The sequence below is a fragment of the Carassius auratus genome, chromosome 19 (genome assembly GCF_003368295.1).
Source record: "Carassius auratus strain Wakin chromosome 19, ASM336829v1, whole genome shotgun sequence".
Classification (NCBI taxonomy): Eukaryota; Metazoa; Chordata; class Actinopteri; order Cypriniformes; family Cyprinidae; genus Carassius; species Carassius auratus.
Window position 1 is genome coordinate 20,006,862 of NC_039261.1, and position 17,176 is coordinate 20,024,037.

General features: G+C 43.7%; 1 protein-coding gene across 2 annotated transcripts in view; it reads right to left on the reverse strand.

Annotated features, from left to right (window-relative positions):
- LOC113119730 (ras/Rap GTPase-activating protein SynGAP-like) overlaps nt 1-16,920 on the reverse strand; it is a 28,952-nt gene extending 12,032 nt beyond the window's left edge. For both annotated transcript variants that reach the window (XM_026289357.1, XM_026289356.1), the window contains exons 1-9: nt 16,804-16,920; nt 9,867-9,988; nt 9,564-9,717; nt 8,769-8,867; nt 6,580-6,819; nt 6,151-6,486; nt 5,235-5,379; nt 5,006-5,150; nt 4,162-4,398 (exon numbers count right to left, since the gene is read on the reverse strand). In XM_026289357.1, the coding sequence (XP_026145142.1) occupies nt 4,162-4,398; nt 5,006-5,150; nt 5,235-5,379; nt 6,151-6,486; nt 6,580-6,819; nt 8,769-8,867; nt 9,564-9,717; nt 9,867-9,988; nt 16,804-16,809 (1,484 nt within the window). In that variant the 5' untranslated portion in view covers nt 16,810-16,920. The remainder of the gene's footprint in view (nt 1-4,161; nt 4,399-5,005; nt 5,151-5,234; nt 5,380-6,150; nt 6,487-6,579; nt 6,820-8,768; nt 8,868-9,563; nt 9,718-9,866; nt 9,989-16,803) is intronic.
- Between the last annotated feature and the right edge of the window lie 256 nt (nt 16,921-17,176).

Here is a 17,176-nt window from a genome sequence, read left to right on the forward strand (position 1 = left end):
TATACAGGTATTCAAGGGCAGGCTCTAAGATGGTTTAGATCCCATCTGTCCGATCGCTACCATCATGTTTATTTAAATGGGCAGTCATCTCATTTATCATCAGTAAAATATGGAGTGCCACAAGGATCCGTCCTAGGTCCCCTTCTATTTTCAATATACATGTTGCCCCTTGGTAATATTATTAGAAAATACGGAATTAGCTTCCACTGTTATGCTGATGATACTCAGCTATATATCTCAACGAGACCAGATGAAACTTCCCAATTATCTAAGCTAACAGAGTGTGTTAAAAATGTAAAAGATTGGATGACCAATAATTTTCTCCAATTAAATATGGATAAGACAGAGATATTAATTATTGGACCAAAAAACACTACACAGAATCTTGTAGATTACAATCTGCAACTAGACGGATGTACTGTTACTTCCTCTACAGTCAGAAATCTGGGTGTTATATTAGACAGCAATTTGTCTTTTTGAAAATCATATTTCCAATGTTACAAAAACTGCATTCTTCCATCTTAGAAACATTGCCAAGCTACGAAACATGTTATCTGTTTCTGATGCAGAAAAGCTAGTTCATGCATTCATGACCTCTAGACTGGACTATTGTAATGCACTTCTAGGTGGTTGTCCTGCTTCGTCAATAAACAAGCTACAGGTCGTCCAAAATACAGCAGATAGAGTCCTTACCAGGTCAAGAAAATATGATCATATTACCCCAATTTTACAGTCTCTGCACTGGCTACCTATTAAGTTCCGTATCAGTTACAAATTATCATTACTTACCTATAAGGCCCTAAATGGTTTAGCTTCTGCGTACCTAACTAGCCTTCTACCACGTTACAACCCATCGCGCTCCCTAAGGTCACAAAACGCTGGACTTTTGGTAGTTCCTAGGATAGCAAAGTCCACTAAAGGAGGTAGAGCTTTCTCACATTTGGCTCCCAAACTCTGGAATAGCCTTCCTGATAATGTTCGGGGTTCAGACACACTCTCTCTGTTTAAATCTAGATTAAAAACACATCTTTCGCCAAGCATTCGCATAATGTATCTCTTAAATTGTGAGTGTAGTTGCATCTGATCAAATGTCCATTCTTATTCTTTAGCTTGGGTTAAACTAATTAATTTTACTTTGTTGGATCAGCAGCTATGCTAATGATGTCTCTATGTGTTTCTCTGTTTCTGCTGGGATCTTCATCCCGTGGTAACTAGGATTTACACAAGCTCCAGTCTGGATCCAGAACACCTGAGAAGAGATGATGCTGACCCTCAGAGGACCTCAGATGATGCTCACCCTGAATCAACAACAGAACTAACAAATATTGCTACTTACCATGCAATCACATTATAATTGCATTTAATAATGTTCATTGTCCGGTTGACTACGTCTTGAATATTTTTTTTCTGAAAATTTCTGTCATATTCACATAAACTGACAGTCACCACTGATAAGCTAAATATTGTAGAAACATAATTTTCTGTAAAGTTGCTTTGCAATGATTTGTATCGTAAAAAGCGCCATACAAATAAACCTGAATTGAAAAATGGGGGTCGATCAAAGTTTTCTCATCTTAAAATACTTCCAACTCAACAATAATGCAAGTATAAATAAATAAGATAAAAAGTTTTTATATTATTATTTCAGCAAGTTGCCTCGCAACAATTCTCATTTTCATCTATATATGTAAAATTGAAAAATAAATAAAAAATGACAAAATACAAAATTACTAAAACTTGAAATTAAAACGAAAACATAAATATTACAATCAAAACTATATTTAAACATTAACTCAAACTATCATAGTAAAACTATAGATATAAAAAAACACAAAAACAAATAAACCAAAAACAAAATGACTAAAAAAGTAAATGAAGGAAAATATTAAAATAAAACGTTATTCAACAACAGTTAGAATTATAATAGTGAAATTATAATAGAAACTTTGTAAAAATTGTATACACATACTTAAAAACTAATAAAAATGACAATAAACAACATAACTAAAACTTTAACTAAAATTAAAATAGAAAAAAATAATAATTCAAAAGATTGAATAGAAATACAATATTAAAATTATGAAAAAATACATAAAAAATAAAATAAAAAAAAGAACAAACAAATAATACCATATTTTCCGGACTATAAGTCGCACTTTTTTTCATAGTTTGGCTGGTCCTGCGACTTATAGTCAGGTGCGACTTATTTATCAAAATTAATTTGACATGAACCAAGAGAAATGAACTAAAAATGAATCAATAGAAAACATTACCGTCTCCAGTCGTGAGAGGGCGCTCTATGCTGCTCATTGCTCCTGTAGTCTACACTGAAAACATAGAGCGCCCTCTCGCGGCTGGAGACTGTAATGTTTTCTATTGATTCAAAATAAATATGACTTATTGTCCAGTGCGACTTATATATGTTTTTTTTCCTCGTCATGACGTATTTTTGGACTGATGCGACTTATACTCAGGTGTGACTTATAGTCCGAAAAACACGGTATTACAATTTAAGAAACTATTAAAATAAAAACAAAAAATAAAAAAATATCAACAAGGACCATAAAAGTAAAACGGTAATCAAACCTACATAGACATAGAAGACAAACTAACAAAAATGACAAAACAATAAAATTACTTAAAATACATTGAATGGCTCAAAATTATGCATTTTTCTTTTATGCCAAAAATCATCAGGATATTAAGTAAAGATCATGTTCCATTAAGATATTTAGTAAATTTCCTACCATAAATATATCAAAACTTCATTTTTGATTAGTAATATGCATTGCTAAGAACTTCATCTGAACAACTTTAAAGATGATTTTCTCAATATTTAGATTTATTTGTATCCTCAGATTCCATATTTTCAAATAGGGTCATGTGATGCGAGAGGATGGGTGGGGGCGTGTCAGTGAGGGTCATGTGATGCGAGAGGATGGGTGGGGGCGTGTCAGTGAGGGTCATGTGATGCGAGAGGATGGGTGAGGGTGGTGTCAGTGAGGGTCATGTGATGCAAGAGGATGGGTGGGGGGGCGTGTCAGTGAGGGTCATGTGATGCGAGAGGATGGGTGGGGGCGTGTCAGTGAGGGTCATGTGATGCGAGAGGATGGGTGGGGGCGTGTCAGTGAAGGTCATGTGATGCGAGAGGATGGGTGGGGGCGTGTCAGTGAGGGTCATGTGATGCGAGAGGATGGGTGAGGGTGGTGTCAGTGAGGGTCATGTGATGCTAGAGGATGGGTGGGGGCGTGTCAGTGAGGGTCATGTGATGCGAGAGGATGGGTGGGGGCGTGTCAGTGAGGGTCATGTGATGCGAGAGGATGGGTGAGGGTGGTGTCAGTGAGGGTCATGTGATGCGAGAGGATGGGTGAGGGTGGTGTCAGTGAGGGTCATGTGATGCGAGAGGATGGGTGGGGGTGGTGTCAGTGAGGGTCATGTGATGCGAGAGGATGGGTGGGGGCGTGTCAGTGAAGGTCATGTGATGCGAGAGGATGGGTGGGGGCGTGTCAGTGAGGGTCATGTGATGCGAGAGGATGGGTGGGGGCGTGTCAGTGAAGGTCATGTGATGCGAGAGGATGGGTGGGGGCGTGTCAGTGAGGGTCATGTGATGCGAGAGGATGGGTGAGGGTGGTGTCAGTGAGGGTCATGTGATGCTAGAGGATGGGTGGGGGCGTGTCAGTGAGGGTCATGTGATGCGAGAGGATGGGTGGGGGCGTGTCAGTGAGGGTCATGTGATGCGAGAGGATGGGTGAGGGTGGTGTCAGTGAGGGTCATGTGATGCGAGAGGATGGGTGAGGGTGGTGTCAGTGAGGGTCATGTGATGCGAGAGGATGGGTGGGGGTGGTGTCAGTGAGGGTCATGTGATGCGAGAGGATGGGTGGGGGCGTGTCAGTGAGGGTCATGTGATGCGAGAGGATGGGTGAGGGTGGTGTCAGTGAGGGTCATGTGATGCGAGAGGATGGGTGAGGGTGGTGTCAGTGAGGGTCATGTGATGCAAGAGGATGGGTGGGGGCGTGTCAGTGAGGGTCATGTGATGCGAGAGGATGGGTGAGGGTGGTGTCAGTGAGGGTCATGTGATGCGAGAGGATGGGTGGGGGCGTGTCAGTGAGGGTCATGTGATGCGAGAGGATGGGTGGGTGATGCTGGACTCTAGAGACTCACTTGGAGAAGCTGGCCAGGCTCTGCACCACTTTGGCGATGAGCGTGAGGGTTCGAGAGGTGCGTTCAGACGGATACTCCTGCGTCAGACTGAACAGAGACGGAGACATGATGGCTGGACACAGGAAGCGCAGGAACAGAGATGAGCTGATAAGACGGTCAGCGATGTCCTCCCGGCCGCGCTCAGCACAGCGCACACGCCACGACGCAAACACCTCCTTCAGCTCGCGAGGAAACAGGCTGAGGAGAGAGAACACATCCCATCATTAAACAGTGTTAGTCTTTGGGCTAAAGATAAAAATAAACGCTAATTTTTAAATAAATCATAAAAATGTAAAACTTTAGACAAAATTTCAAAATGAAAAACAAACAAAATAAACACTAACAATTAATTCAATAATAAAATAGATTTTTTTTTATAGTTAAAAGTTAAAAACCATTAAAATAACAATTAAGTCAAAACTATGTAAAAACAGTAAAAACTAAATAAAACAAATACAAAAATTCATAAAAAAATTAAAATTAAATAATTACAAAATAAAACGATTAAAATAAAGGAAATAAATTCAAATGAACTACATCATTAGTATGTAAACTTGAAATGAAAATTTTAAGTACATGTAACCAAAATAAAACATTTTGTAATAATTAAAATGCAAAATCCAAATAAATGTAAATAAAAACCAATTAAACACTCACTAATATTAAAAAAATGTAAATAATGTTATTAATAAAAATAAATCAAAATGAACCACTTCCTGTAAGCAGACGGAATTGTGTATTTGTTTCGCTGCATGTCATGTGAGCAGTAACTGAGGAAGGGATTGGTCAGCTGACAGGAACTGACCAGTGAGAGTTGATGATCTTGCAGAGCGCTAGTTCGCAGCACATGCGCAGGTTAGCCTGATGATCTGAGAGCACCGAGGGAGGTGTTCGCATCGGATCCACCTCACAGTTCTCCTCCGACTCGTACAGCGCACGGATGAACTCTCCTGCAGAGCAGAGCACCGCCATCATCATCACCATCGTCATCCTCACACACACACACACACACACACTCACACTCACACACTCACCGATGGTGTCTCTGAGATAGCGGTGTGCGATCAGCTTCAGGAACTCCTCGATGGCTTTGGTGGCCAGTGTGTTTTCTCTGAAGATCAGATGCTCACGCTCCATGAAGCGGTCCACCTCACACATGGCCATATCAGACAGGAAGTCCTGCACACACACACACACACACACACACACACGTTTATAGTTAAAATCAACAGACAAAAATAGTATTGAACCAAGAAATGGCAGACCCCGAACAGCTCAATTCTTCTCCACTCCTGCAGGTTGGCAACACTAGGGTGGGGGGGCGATCCGACGCTCTCCACTGACTCTGTATCACAGGAAGCTGCCCTGCTTGTGATTTCTGACTTATAACTAAACACAGAACAATGTGTAACAGCTGCTGTGAGACGAGATGCACAGCAAACAAGCTGAAAACACACAACTGTTTGTATAAGCAGTCAACCCCCCCCAAAATACGAGCGTTTAAGGACACAGATAGTTCGATGTCAGAGTATTTCACTCGGATCACTTCTCAGACACAAGCAAGGTAAGGGAACAACAGCACTAGACCGATATAGTTTAGTTCCTCAATATATCTGCTCCTCTCAGATTCACATCAGGGATGAAATAATCCTGTGATATGATTAAAATAATAAATGTTTCCAGTCTCAGATTACGTTTCCCTCCAGTGAGCTCAGTTCTCAGAGTAATAGACACGTTGTGCTCTACTTCCGAGTTCCTAAACGCTGGTTTTTGGTGATGACAGCTTATAAAACAGTAGTGTGTTTTCAGCTTGTTTGCTGTGCACCTTGTCTCACAGCAGATGTTCTGCAGTGCTCTGTTCAGAAACTGAGACGGAGGCTGCTTCCTGTAATACAGAGTCAGTGGAGATGATGATGAAGATGATGTCTCAGTGTGTGTGTGACCTCTGACCTTGGCCTTGCCGGTGCTCTGCAGGATGTGCACCAGCGCACAAGCCACTTCCTCCTTGCTCTTGGCGCTCAGCAGCGGCTCCAGGACGCCACACAGCGTGCGGTAGTTGTTGGTCACGTACTCGGCGAACTCCTTGTACAGCTCCATGGGCAGGATGCTCATGGTCTGGTAGCGGCTCTTGAGGCGCAGCGAGGCGTTGATGATCTTCCCGCCGCCCACACCGCTGCCCTTGGCCAGGACACTGGGCTGGATGACCGGATACCACTGCTCCACGAAGTGACGGCCCGTTATACTGGAGATGGGGATGCTGACCAGCCCCAGGTACGTGCTCTTCTCCTGCACACACACACACACACACAATATCGTATCGTGAAGTTCACATCGCAGTATTATGGTATCGTGATATTCTGATACGGTTTGTGAGCACACCTTGCGTCTCTTCTTGTCCGTCTCCTTGTACAGGTGCAGTCTGAGGCTGCGGATGGCCGGCAGGTTGTTGAACTCGAAGTGTTCGCCCCAGAACACGGTGTCTGTGCGAGGCTTGCTGGTGGTGCGTGCGTACAGCATGTCGTCCAGACACAGCTCGCAGTAATAGCGCTTCTTCGGAGGAAGATCCCGGGCCTCGATGATCCATAGCTTCAGCACATTATCAACACGACGACTGTTATCCTGCAGACACAGAGAAATGAACATAAAACTGACGTGTTTATCTACAATGCTTGACAAAGGTTTATGTACTCGTTAAGTGTAGAGCAGGGTTATTACCGTTAAATATAACTATTAAAAACATCTCCGTTAACTAGAATAAAGCTGATATAAAATAAATATTACATTAAAAAATTTCTTCACTAACTGAAATTAAATAACATTTTAAAAATATTAATAAATAAGGCAAGGCACATAAAAACGAAAGCTAAAAAAAGTTACAAAACATTAAACAAAAATGCAAAGACTTAAATTAAAATAAAAATGAAAATATAAAAAAATAATTGAAAATATTAATAAAAAACATAATAGTAATATACAAATTACACTAAAATAAAAAATACCAAGTGAAACATTTTAAACTAAAAGAAAATAAAAAATGTTGCCTTGGAAACTAGACAAACAGTTTAAGTAAAATGAATAAAATTATATATTTTTTAAATGAAACAAAAATAGTATAAATGTATAATGTTAAAAGTATAAATAATGCTCAAATCAAAAAAAAGGAGAAAAAAATATTTAACACCTTGGTTTGTCTTATAAATGTTCTGACATTTCAATAAATCCTTTTAGCTAGAGATGTCACTCAGACAGGCTGAAATGCGAGCAGCTACCGTCGGGTCATCTGGCTGGAATGAGAAGTAGAGTTGGGTGTCATCAGCGTAGCAGTGATAAGAAAGGCCATGCTTCTGAATGACAGATCATAATGACGTCATGTAGATGGAGAAGAGAAGTGGTCCAAGTACTGAGCCTTGAGGAACCCCAGTAGCAAGGTGTTGTGACTTAGAAACACCACCCCTCCAAGACACACTGAAGGATCTGTCAGAGAGGTATGACTTAACCCACAGGAGAGCAGTTCCAGAGATGCCCATCTTTCTGAGGGTGTTCTCTGAGAACATCGGACAGTCAGGGGACAGAGGAGGTGGTGTGTGCTGGTCTGGATGACATTCGGCAAAAGCTGTCCAAGCAAGATGTTAGAGTGGAGCAAAGAGTGTCAGTAGTCAGTGTTTGTGTCCAGTGCTGAAAACTGAGAGGGTGGAGGAAGTGAGGATGAAACCAGAGAGGAAGAGGGAGAGAGAGAGCGTAGGTTACGTGGAAAGATGACCTGCGGAGAAGTGTGTGTTGTGTCCAGAATCAGTGTTAAGGTTAGAAGTGATGAGGAAGTGGTCTGAGGTGTGTAACTGAGTAACTTAAGTGTTGTTAGTGGAGCAATAGTGTGTGTAGATGAGGTCTAATTGGTAACCTGATCTGTGAGTAGCTATAGTAGACACAGGTCTCTGGTTTATCTAGGTGGATGTTGAAGTCACTGAGTAGTACCAGAGGATATAAATAGAGATTAAAGTAGTAGAGGACATAGGGACAGTACACAGATTATTAGGATTGCACTGCCTCCAACGTACAAGTGCATGATTTACGAGTGTTAGTAGTAATAGTAGAGATTTGGAAGCACATATTGAGTACAACTGACTAGAACAAGTCATACAAAAAGTAAAGAAAGGGATAAAAAGCAATATTCCGGTGTCTTATCGGTGTTCTTGCTCTGTGGAGTCGTGCAGATAGAGTTGATGGTCTTTACACTCGTCAGTCTTCACATGAGGGCTGAGAAAATATATACCTCCCAGATTCCACGTGATTTAATTCAGCTGGCCACGTCTTACTATTTATTACACCGAAACTGCAAAGCCACGCGATACGCATGAGAACAAACGTGACTTCAGCACATGTTTACCTCCGTGAACACCGTTAACAAAACAAAGTGTCCTGGCAATGACAACAACGCTAAAATAAAACGAGAAAAGATACAAAACTGCTGCTCGACTGCTTATTAATATCTGTCCCATTAAACGCTCTCTGATTAATCTCATGACTGATGTGGTGATGCAGAGTAACGGTGGGTCAGAAAGCGGTAGTACCTTGTTGGGTTTGATGGCTCGCTGCAGGTTCTCGATCCATTTGTCCCTTTCAGCAGCAGAGCGGCACGCGAAACACTTGGTGCCCGACGCAGTCGTCACCTGAAGCACAGAGAAACCCTTCATTACACACCAATCACACATTACAGCTGTTGATTTTGTATCACTTGTGCATGATTATTCAGCTGAGCATTTGTTTTATAATAATACTTGACTGTTGATAAATATGATGCAGGGCAACAACTCCATAAGATATTGGGTCAAAAAATGATAAGTGATATATCTCACACAATCAGCGAGAGAATCACAAAAGTGCTGTTTATGTCCAAATAGCACAAGTGCAAATGTGATTCTATACAACAGTTCAGTAAATAAGAAGTTAATATTGTGTTATATTTTAAACACAACATTGATTGTTTTTGCTTAGTTTTGCCATAAAAAAAGACCTATTAAGCCACAGCAGAATTTTTGTGTGTCTGTGAGCAACACAGCGCGGTTTAGCTACGAATGAATCCATGTTTTGAACAAATCGAGTGAAATATGATTCAGAGGTGCGTTCATTAAGACAGGGTTGAGTAAAGGAAGACAACATATTCATTTCTGGGTGAGCTAGCCCTTTTAACTAATGTTAACAAATGCTACCCTACTGTACAGTGTTAGCCAGTAATTGTATGTCCACTGATGTAGTTTGTCACAGTGTGTTACTCTCTAAAAGTCTGGATGGTGCTGATGATTTGGCTAAGATCTGAGGATCTCAGGTGATATTCAGACATCAGCAGTGATTACAGACGGACAGACCTCGAAGCAGTACTCCTGGCCGAGGATGCTGGAGTGGACGGGTTTGATGATGGCATCCTCGTCCAGCGTGAGGTCCAGGGCCTCGGCCGCGCTGCTGGGGGACAGCAGGGACTCGTGAGAGTGAGACTCCTTGAAGCTCTGCATGAGACGTGTCCTGCACACACACACACACACACACACACACACAGACAGAGCAATATATATGTGCTGTGCATCTGTGTGACTCACTGAGGCACTATGGGAGAGTGAGTCACTGCAGCAGTGCAGAAGTGTGTGTGTGTGAGAGAGTGTGTGTGTGCGTACCTCTCCTGGTCTGCACTGCGGAATCGTGGCAGAATCATTTGGCGAAAGCTTCCAGTGCGGTCGAGTTTGGGTTGGCTCTTTGCTCGTTTAATTGATCCTTTGAGACGGCGACTTAGAAAACTCTGCAAACACAAACACACAGAGAGAGAGTTAGCACAGGACACTGCTGTTGCAGGTACAGTTTCTCCAGCAGAGGGTGCAGTGAGTCAGTGAAGCTGCTGCCCACGCAACCATCACTGTGTGTATGTGTGTGTGTGTGTGTGTGTGAGAGTGAGTGTGTGTGTGAGAGTGAGTGTGTGAGAGTGAGCGTGTGAGAGTGAGTGTTTGTGAGTGAGAGTGTGTGTGTGTGTGTGTGTGTGAGAGTGAGTGCATGTGAGGATAAGTGTTTGTGAGTGTGTGTGTGTGTGTGAGAGAGAGTGAGCGTGTGAGAGTGAGTGTTTGTGAGTGAGTGTGTGTATGTGTGTGTGTGAGAGAGTGAGCGTGTGAGAGTGAGTGTGTTTGTGAGTGAGAGTGTGTGAGAATGAGCGTGTGAGTGTTTGTGAGTGAGAGTGTTTATGAGTGAGTGTGTGTGTGTGTGTGTGTGTATAAGAGTGTGTTTGTGAGTGAGTGTGTGAGTATGTGAGAGAGTGTGTGTTTATGAGTGAGTGTGTGAATGAGTGCATGTGAGAGTGAGTGTTTGTGAATGAGAATGTGAGAGTGTGTTTGTGAGTGAGAGTGTGTGTGTGTTTATGAGTGAGAGCGTGCGAGTGTGTGTTTATGAGTGAGAGTGTGTGTGTGAGAGCATGTGAGAATGAGTGTTTGTGAGTGTGTGTGTGTGTGTGTGTGTGAGAGTGAGCGTGTTTGTGAGTGAGTGTGTGAGAATGAGTGTGTGAGAGTGAGTGTTTGTGAGAGAGTGTGAGAGTGTGTTTATGAGTGAGTGTGTGGGTGTGTGTGAGTGATTGCGTGTAAGAGTGTGTTTGTGAGTGTGTGTGTATGTGAGAGAGTGAGCGCCTTTGAGAGTGTGTGTGTGAGAGTGAACGTGTGAGTGCATGTGAGAATGAGTGTTTGTGAGTGAGAGTGTGTGAGAGTGAGCTTGTGAGAGTGAGTGTGTGTGTTTGTGAGAATGAGCTTGTGAGAGTGAGTGTGTGTGTTTGTGAGAATGAGCATGTGAGAGAGTGTTTGTGAGTGAAAGTGTGTTTGTGAGTGAGTGTGAGTGAGCGTGTGAGAGTGAGTGTGTGTTTGTGAGTGAGAGTGTGTGTGTGAGAATGAGCATGTGTGTGAGAATGAGCGTGTGAGAGTGTGTTTATGAGTGAGTGTGTGTGTGTGTGTGAGAGTGAGTGCGTGTAAGAGTGTGTTTGTGAGTGAGTGTGTGTGTATGTGAGAGAGTGAGTGCGTGAGTGTGTGTGTGTGTGTGTGTGTGTGTGAGAGAGTGAGCGTGTGAGTGCATGTGAGAATGAGTGTTTGTGAGTGAGAGTGTGTGTGAGAGTGAGCCTGTGAGAGTGAGTGTGTTTGTTAGAATGAGCGTGTGAGAGTGAGTGTTTGTGAGTGAGAGTGTGTTTGTGAGTCAGAGTGTGAGTGAGTGGGTGTGTGTTTATGAATGAGAGTGTCTGTGTGAGATTGAGTGCGTGTGAGAGTGTGTGTGTGAGTGCGTGTTTGTGAGTGAGAGTGAGTGAGTGCGTGTTAGAGTGAGTGTTTGGGAGTGAGAGTGTGAGTGAGTGCGTGTGAGTGTTTATGAGTGAGAGTGTCTGTGTGAGAGTGAGTGTGTTAGTGAGTGAGTGTGTGTGAGAATGAGCATGTGAGAGAGAGTGTGTGAGTGTGTTTGTGAGTGAGAGTGTGTGAGAATGAGCGTGTGAGAGTGAGTGTTTGTGAGAGAGTGTGTTTATGAGTGAGTGTGTCTGAGAGTGACTGTGTAAGAGTGTGTTTGTGAGTGAGTGTGTATGTGAGAGAGTGAGCGCGTGTGTGTGTGTGTGAGAGTGAACATGTGAGTGCATGTGAGAATGAGTGTTTGTGAATGAGACTATGTGTGAGATTGAGAGAGTGTGTGTGTGTTTGTGAGAATGAGCGTGTTAGAGTGAGTGTTTGTGAGTGAGAGTGAGTGAGTGCGTGTGAGTGTTTATGAGCGAGAGTGTCTGTGTGAGAGTGAGTGTGTTAGTGATTGAGTGTGTGTGTGAGTGCGTGTTTGTGAGTGTGTGTGTGTGTGTGTGTGTGAGAGTGAGCGTGTGAGAGTGTGTTTGTGAGTGAGAGTGTGTGTATGTGAGAGGGTGAGCACATGTGAGAGAGTGTGTGTGAGAGTGAACGTGTGAATGCATGTGAGAATGAGTGTTTGTGAGTGAGAGTGTGTGTGAGAGTGAGCTTGTGAAAGTGAGTGTGTGTGAGAGTGAGCTTGTGAAAGTGAGTGTGTGTGTGTTTGTGAGAATGAGCATGTGAGTGAGTGTGAGTGAGAGTGTGAGAGTGTGTTTGTGAGTGAGAGTGTGAGTGAGTGCGTGTTAGAGTGAGTGTTTGTGTGTGTGTGTATGAGAGTGAGCGTGTGAGAGTGAGTGTGTGTTTGTGAGTGAGAGAGTGAGCGTTTGAGAGTGTGTGAGTGTGTTTGTGAGTGAGAGTGTGTGAGAGTGAGTGTTTGTGAGAGAGTGTGTTTATGAGTGTGTGTCTGAGAGTGACTGTGTGTAAGAGTGTGTTTGTGAGTGAGTGTGTGTGTATGTGAGAGAGTGAGCGCGTGTGAGTGTGTGTGTGAGAGTGAACATGTGAGTGCATGTGAGAATGAGTGTTTGTGAATGAGACTATGTGTGAGATTGAGCTTGTGAGAGTGAGTGTGTGTGTGTTTGTGAGAATGAGCGTGTTAGAGTGAGTGTTTGTGAGTGAGAGTGTGAGTGAGTGCGTGTGAGTGTTTATGAGTGAGAGTGTCTGTGTGAGAGTGAGTGCGTGTGAGAGTGAGTGTGTTAGTGATTGAGTGTGTGTGTGAGTGCGTGTTTGTGAGTGTGTGTGTGTGAGAGTGAGTGTTTGTGGAATGAGAATGTGAGAGTGTGTTTGTGAGTGAGAGTGTGTGTGTGTTTATGAGTGAGAGCGTGCGAGTGTGTGTTTATGAGTGAGAGTGTGTGTGTGAGAGCATGTGAGAATGAGTGTTTGTGAGTGAGAGTGTGTGAGAGTGAGCTTGTGAGAGTGAGTGTGTGTGTTTGTGAGAAGAGCTTGTGAGAGTGAGTGTGTGTGTTTGTGAGAATGAGCGTGTGAGAGAGTGTTTGTGAGTGAAAGTGTGTTTGTGAGTGAGTGTGAGTGAGCGTGTGAGAGTGAGTGTGTGTTTGTGAGTGAGAGTGTGTGTGTGAGAATGAGCATGTGTGTGAGAATGAGCGTGTGAGAGTGTGTTTATGAGTGAGTGTGTGTGTGTGTGTGTGTGTGTGTGAGAGTGAGTGCGTGTAAGAGTGTGTTTGTGAGTGAGTGTGTGTGTATGTGAGAGAGTGAGTGCGTGAGTGTGTGTGTGTGTGTGTGAGAGTGAGCGTGTGAGTGCATGTGAGAATGAGTGTTTGTGAGTGAGAGTGTGTGTGAGAGTGAGCCTGTGAGAGTGAGTGTGTTTGTTAGAATGAGCGTGTGAGAGTGAGTGTTTGTGAGTGAGAGTGTGTTTGTGAGTCAGAGTGTGAGTGAGTGGGTGTGTGTTTATGAATGAGAGTGTCTGTGTGAGATTGAGTGCGTGTGAGAGTGTGTGTGTGAGTGCGTGTTTGTGAGTGAGAGTGAGTGAGTGCGTGTTAGAGTGAGTGTTTGGGAGTGAGAGTGTGAGTGAGTGCGTGTGAGTGTTTATGAGTGAGAGTGTCTGTGTGAGAGTGAGTGTGTTAGTGAGTGAGTGTGTGCTTAGAATGAGCATGTGAGAGAGAGTGTGTGAGTGTGTTTGTGAGTGAGAGTGTGTGAGAATGAGCGTGTGAGAGTGAGTGTTTGTGAGAGAGTGTGTTTATGAGTGAGTGTGTCCTGAGAGTGACTGTGTAAGAGTGTGTTTGTGAGTGAGTGTGTATGTGAGAGAGTGAGCGCGCGTGTGTGTGTGGTGTGAGAGTGAACATGTGAGTGCATGTGAGAATGAGTGTTTGTGAATGAGACTATGTGTGAGATTGAGAATTGTGAGAGTGTGTGTGTGTTTTGTGAGAATGAGCGTGTTAGAGTGAGTGTTTGTGAGTGAGAGTGAGTGAGTGCGTGTGGAGTGTTTATGAGCGAGAGTGTCTGTGTGAGAGTGAGTGTGTTAGTGATTGAGTGTGTGTGTGAGTGCGTGTTTGTGAGTGTGTGTGTGTGTGTGAGAGTGAGCGTGTGAGAGTGTGTTTGTGAGTGAGTGTGTGTGTATGTGAGAGGGTGAGCACATGTGAGAGAGTGTGTGTGAGAGTGAACGTGTGAGTGCAATGTGAGAATGAGTGTTTGTGAGTGAGTGTGTGTGAGAGTGAGCTTGTGAAAGTGAGTGTGGTGTGTGTTTTGTGAGAATGAGCATGTGAGTGAGTGTGAGTGAGAGTGTTGAGAGTGTGTTTGTGAGTGAGAGTGTGAGTGAGTGTTTGTTGTGTGTGTGTGTGAGAGTGAGCGTGTGAGAGTGAGTGTGGTTTGTGAGTGAGAGAGTGAGCGTTTGAAGAGTGTGTGAGTGTGTTTGTGAGTGAGAGTGTGTGAGAGTGAGTGTTTGTGAGAGAGTGTGTTTATGAGTGAGTGTGTCTGAGAGTGACTGTGTGTAAGAGTGTGTTTGTGAGTGAGTGTGTGTGTATGTGAGAGAGTGAGCGCGTGTGAGTGTGTGTGTGAGAGTGAACATGTGAGTGCATGTGAGAATGAGTGTTTGTGAATGAGACTATGTGTGAGATTGAGCTTGTGAGAGTGAGTGTGTGTGTGTTTGTGAGAATGAGCGTGTTAGAGTGAGTGGTTTGTGAGTGAGAGTGTGAGTGAGTGCGTGTGAGTGTTTATGAGTGAGAGTGTCTGTGTGAGAGTGAGTGCGTGTGAGAGTGAGTGTGTTAGTGATTGAGTGTGTGTGTGAGTGCGTGTTTGTGAGTGTGTGTGTGTGTGTGTGTGTGTGAGAGTGAGCGTCGTGAAGATTGAGTGTGAGAGTGTGTTTATTGAGTGAGTGTGTGTGTGTGTGAGAGTGAGTGTGTGGTAAGAGTGTGTTTTGTGAGTGAGTGTGTAATGTGAGAGGGTGAGCACATGTGAGAGAGTGTGTGTGAGAGTGAACGTGTGAGTGCATGTGAGAATGAGTGTTTGTGAGTGAGTGTGTGAGAGTGAGCTTGTGAGAGTGAAGTGTGTGTTTGTGAGTGAGAGTGTGAGAGTGTGGTGTTGTGAGTGAGGAGTGTGAGTGAGTGCGTGTTAGAGTGAGTGTTTGTGAGTGAGAGTGAGTGAGTGAGCGTGTGAGAGTGAGTGTGTGTTTGTGAGTGAGAGAGTGTGTGTGAGAATGAGCGTGTGTGTGTGTGTGTGTGACAATGAGGTGTGAGAGTGCGTGTTTGTGAGTGAGTGAGAGTGTGTGGTGTGTTTAGAGTGAGAGCGTGTGAGAGTGTGTGTTTATGAGTGAGAGTGTGTGTGTGTGTGTGAGAGAGAGAGTGAGTGCATGTTGAGAATGAGTGTTTGTGTGTGTTTGTGTGTGAGTGAGTGTGTGAGAGTGTTTGTGAGTGAGAGTGTGTGAGAATGGAGCGTGTGAGAGTGAGTGTTTGTGAGAGAGTGTGTTTATGAGTGAGTGTGTGTGTGTGTGTGAGAGTGAGTGCGTGTAAGAGTGTGTTTGTGAGTGAGTGTGTGTGTGTGTATGTGAGAGAGTGAGCGCGTGTGAGTGCATGTGAGAATGAGTGTTTGTGAGTGAGAGTGAGCTTGTGAGAGTGAGTGTGTGTGTTTTGTGAGAATGAGCGTGTGGAGAGTTAGTGTTTGTGAGTGAGTGTTTTTGAGTGAGAGTGTGAGTGAGTGCTTGTGAGTGAGAATGTGTTTGTGAGTGAGTGTGAGTGAGTGCTTGTGAGTGAGAGTGAGTGCGTGTGAGTGTTTATGAGTGAGAGTGTGTGTGAGAGTGAGTGCGTGTGAGAGTGTGTTTGAGGGTGTTTGTGAGTGAGAGTCGTGTTAGAGTGAGTGTTTGTGAGTGAGAGCGTGTGAGTGTTTATGAGTGAGAGTGTCTGTGTGAGTGAGTGCGTGTGAGAGTGAGTGTGTTAGTGAGTGAGTGTGTGTGAGTGCGTGTTTGTGAGTGATTGTGTGTGAGAGTGAGCGTGTGAGAGTGAGTGTGTGAGAATGAGCGTGTGAAAGTGAGTGTTTTGAGAGAGTGTGAGTGTGTTAATGAGTGAGTGTGTGTGTGAGAGTGAGTGCGTTTAAGAGTGTGTTTGTGAGTGAGTGTGTGTATGTGAGAGAGTGAGCGCGTGTGAGAGTGTGTGTGAGAGTGAACGTGTTGAATGCATGTGAGAATGAGTGTTTTGTGAGTGAGAGTGTGTGTGAGAGTGAGCTTGTGAGTGAGAGTGTGTTTGTGAGTGAGAGTGTGAGTGAGTGCGTGTTAGAGTGAGTGCTTGTGAGTGAGTGTGAAGTGAGTGCGTGTGAGTGTTATGAGTGAGTGTCTGTGTGAGAGTGAGTGCGTGTTTGTGAGTGAGAGTGAGTGAGTGCGTGTTAGAGAGAGTGTTTGTGAGTGAGAGTGTGAGTGAGTGTGTGTGTTTATGAGTGAGAGTGTCTGTGTGAGAGTGAGTGCATGTTTGTGAGTGAGAGTGAGCGTGTGAGTGTGTGTGTGAGAGTGAGTGCGTGTAAGAGTGTGTTTGTGAGTGAGTGTGTGTGTATGTGAGAGAGTGAGCGCGTGTGAGAGTGAACGTGTGAGTGCATGTGAGAATGAGTGTTTATGAGTGAGAGTGTGTTTGTGAGTGAGAGTGTGAGTGAGTGCGTGTTAGAGTGAGTGTTTGTGAGTGAGAGTGTGAGTGAGTGTGTTTGTGTGTTTCTGTGAAAATGTGTGACTCGTGATTGCTTCACTTTAAGCAAAACACTCAAACAGAACTTGCAACTGACTTACTAGCATATTTCAGGAAAAAAAAAACCTAGAGTGGTACTTTAGTTGATTAGATGGAATGATGGAATCCCCCTCAGATCATCTGAGATCAGGATGAGTGTGTTTCTTCATCAGTTTTGTAGAAATGTAGCATTGCATCAGTGTGTCATCAATGGATGCTCTGCAGTGAATGGGTGCCGTCAGAATGAGAGTCCAAACAGCTGATAAAACATCTCAATAATCCACAGCACTCCCAGTCCATCAGTTAACATCTGGAGAAGACAAAAGCTGAAACAAATCCAGCATTAAGATGTTTTAACCTTAAACACACAGAGTCTATAATCCATAATAACACTTCCTCCAGTGAAAAAAGTGTTCTGGTCTGAATCAGGAGGAG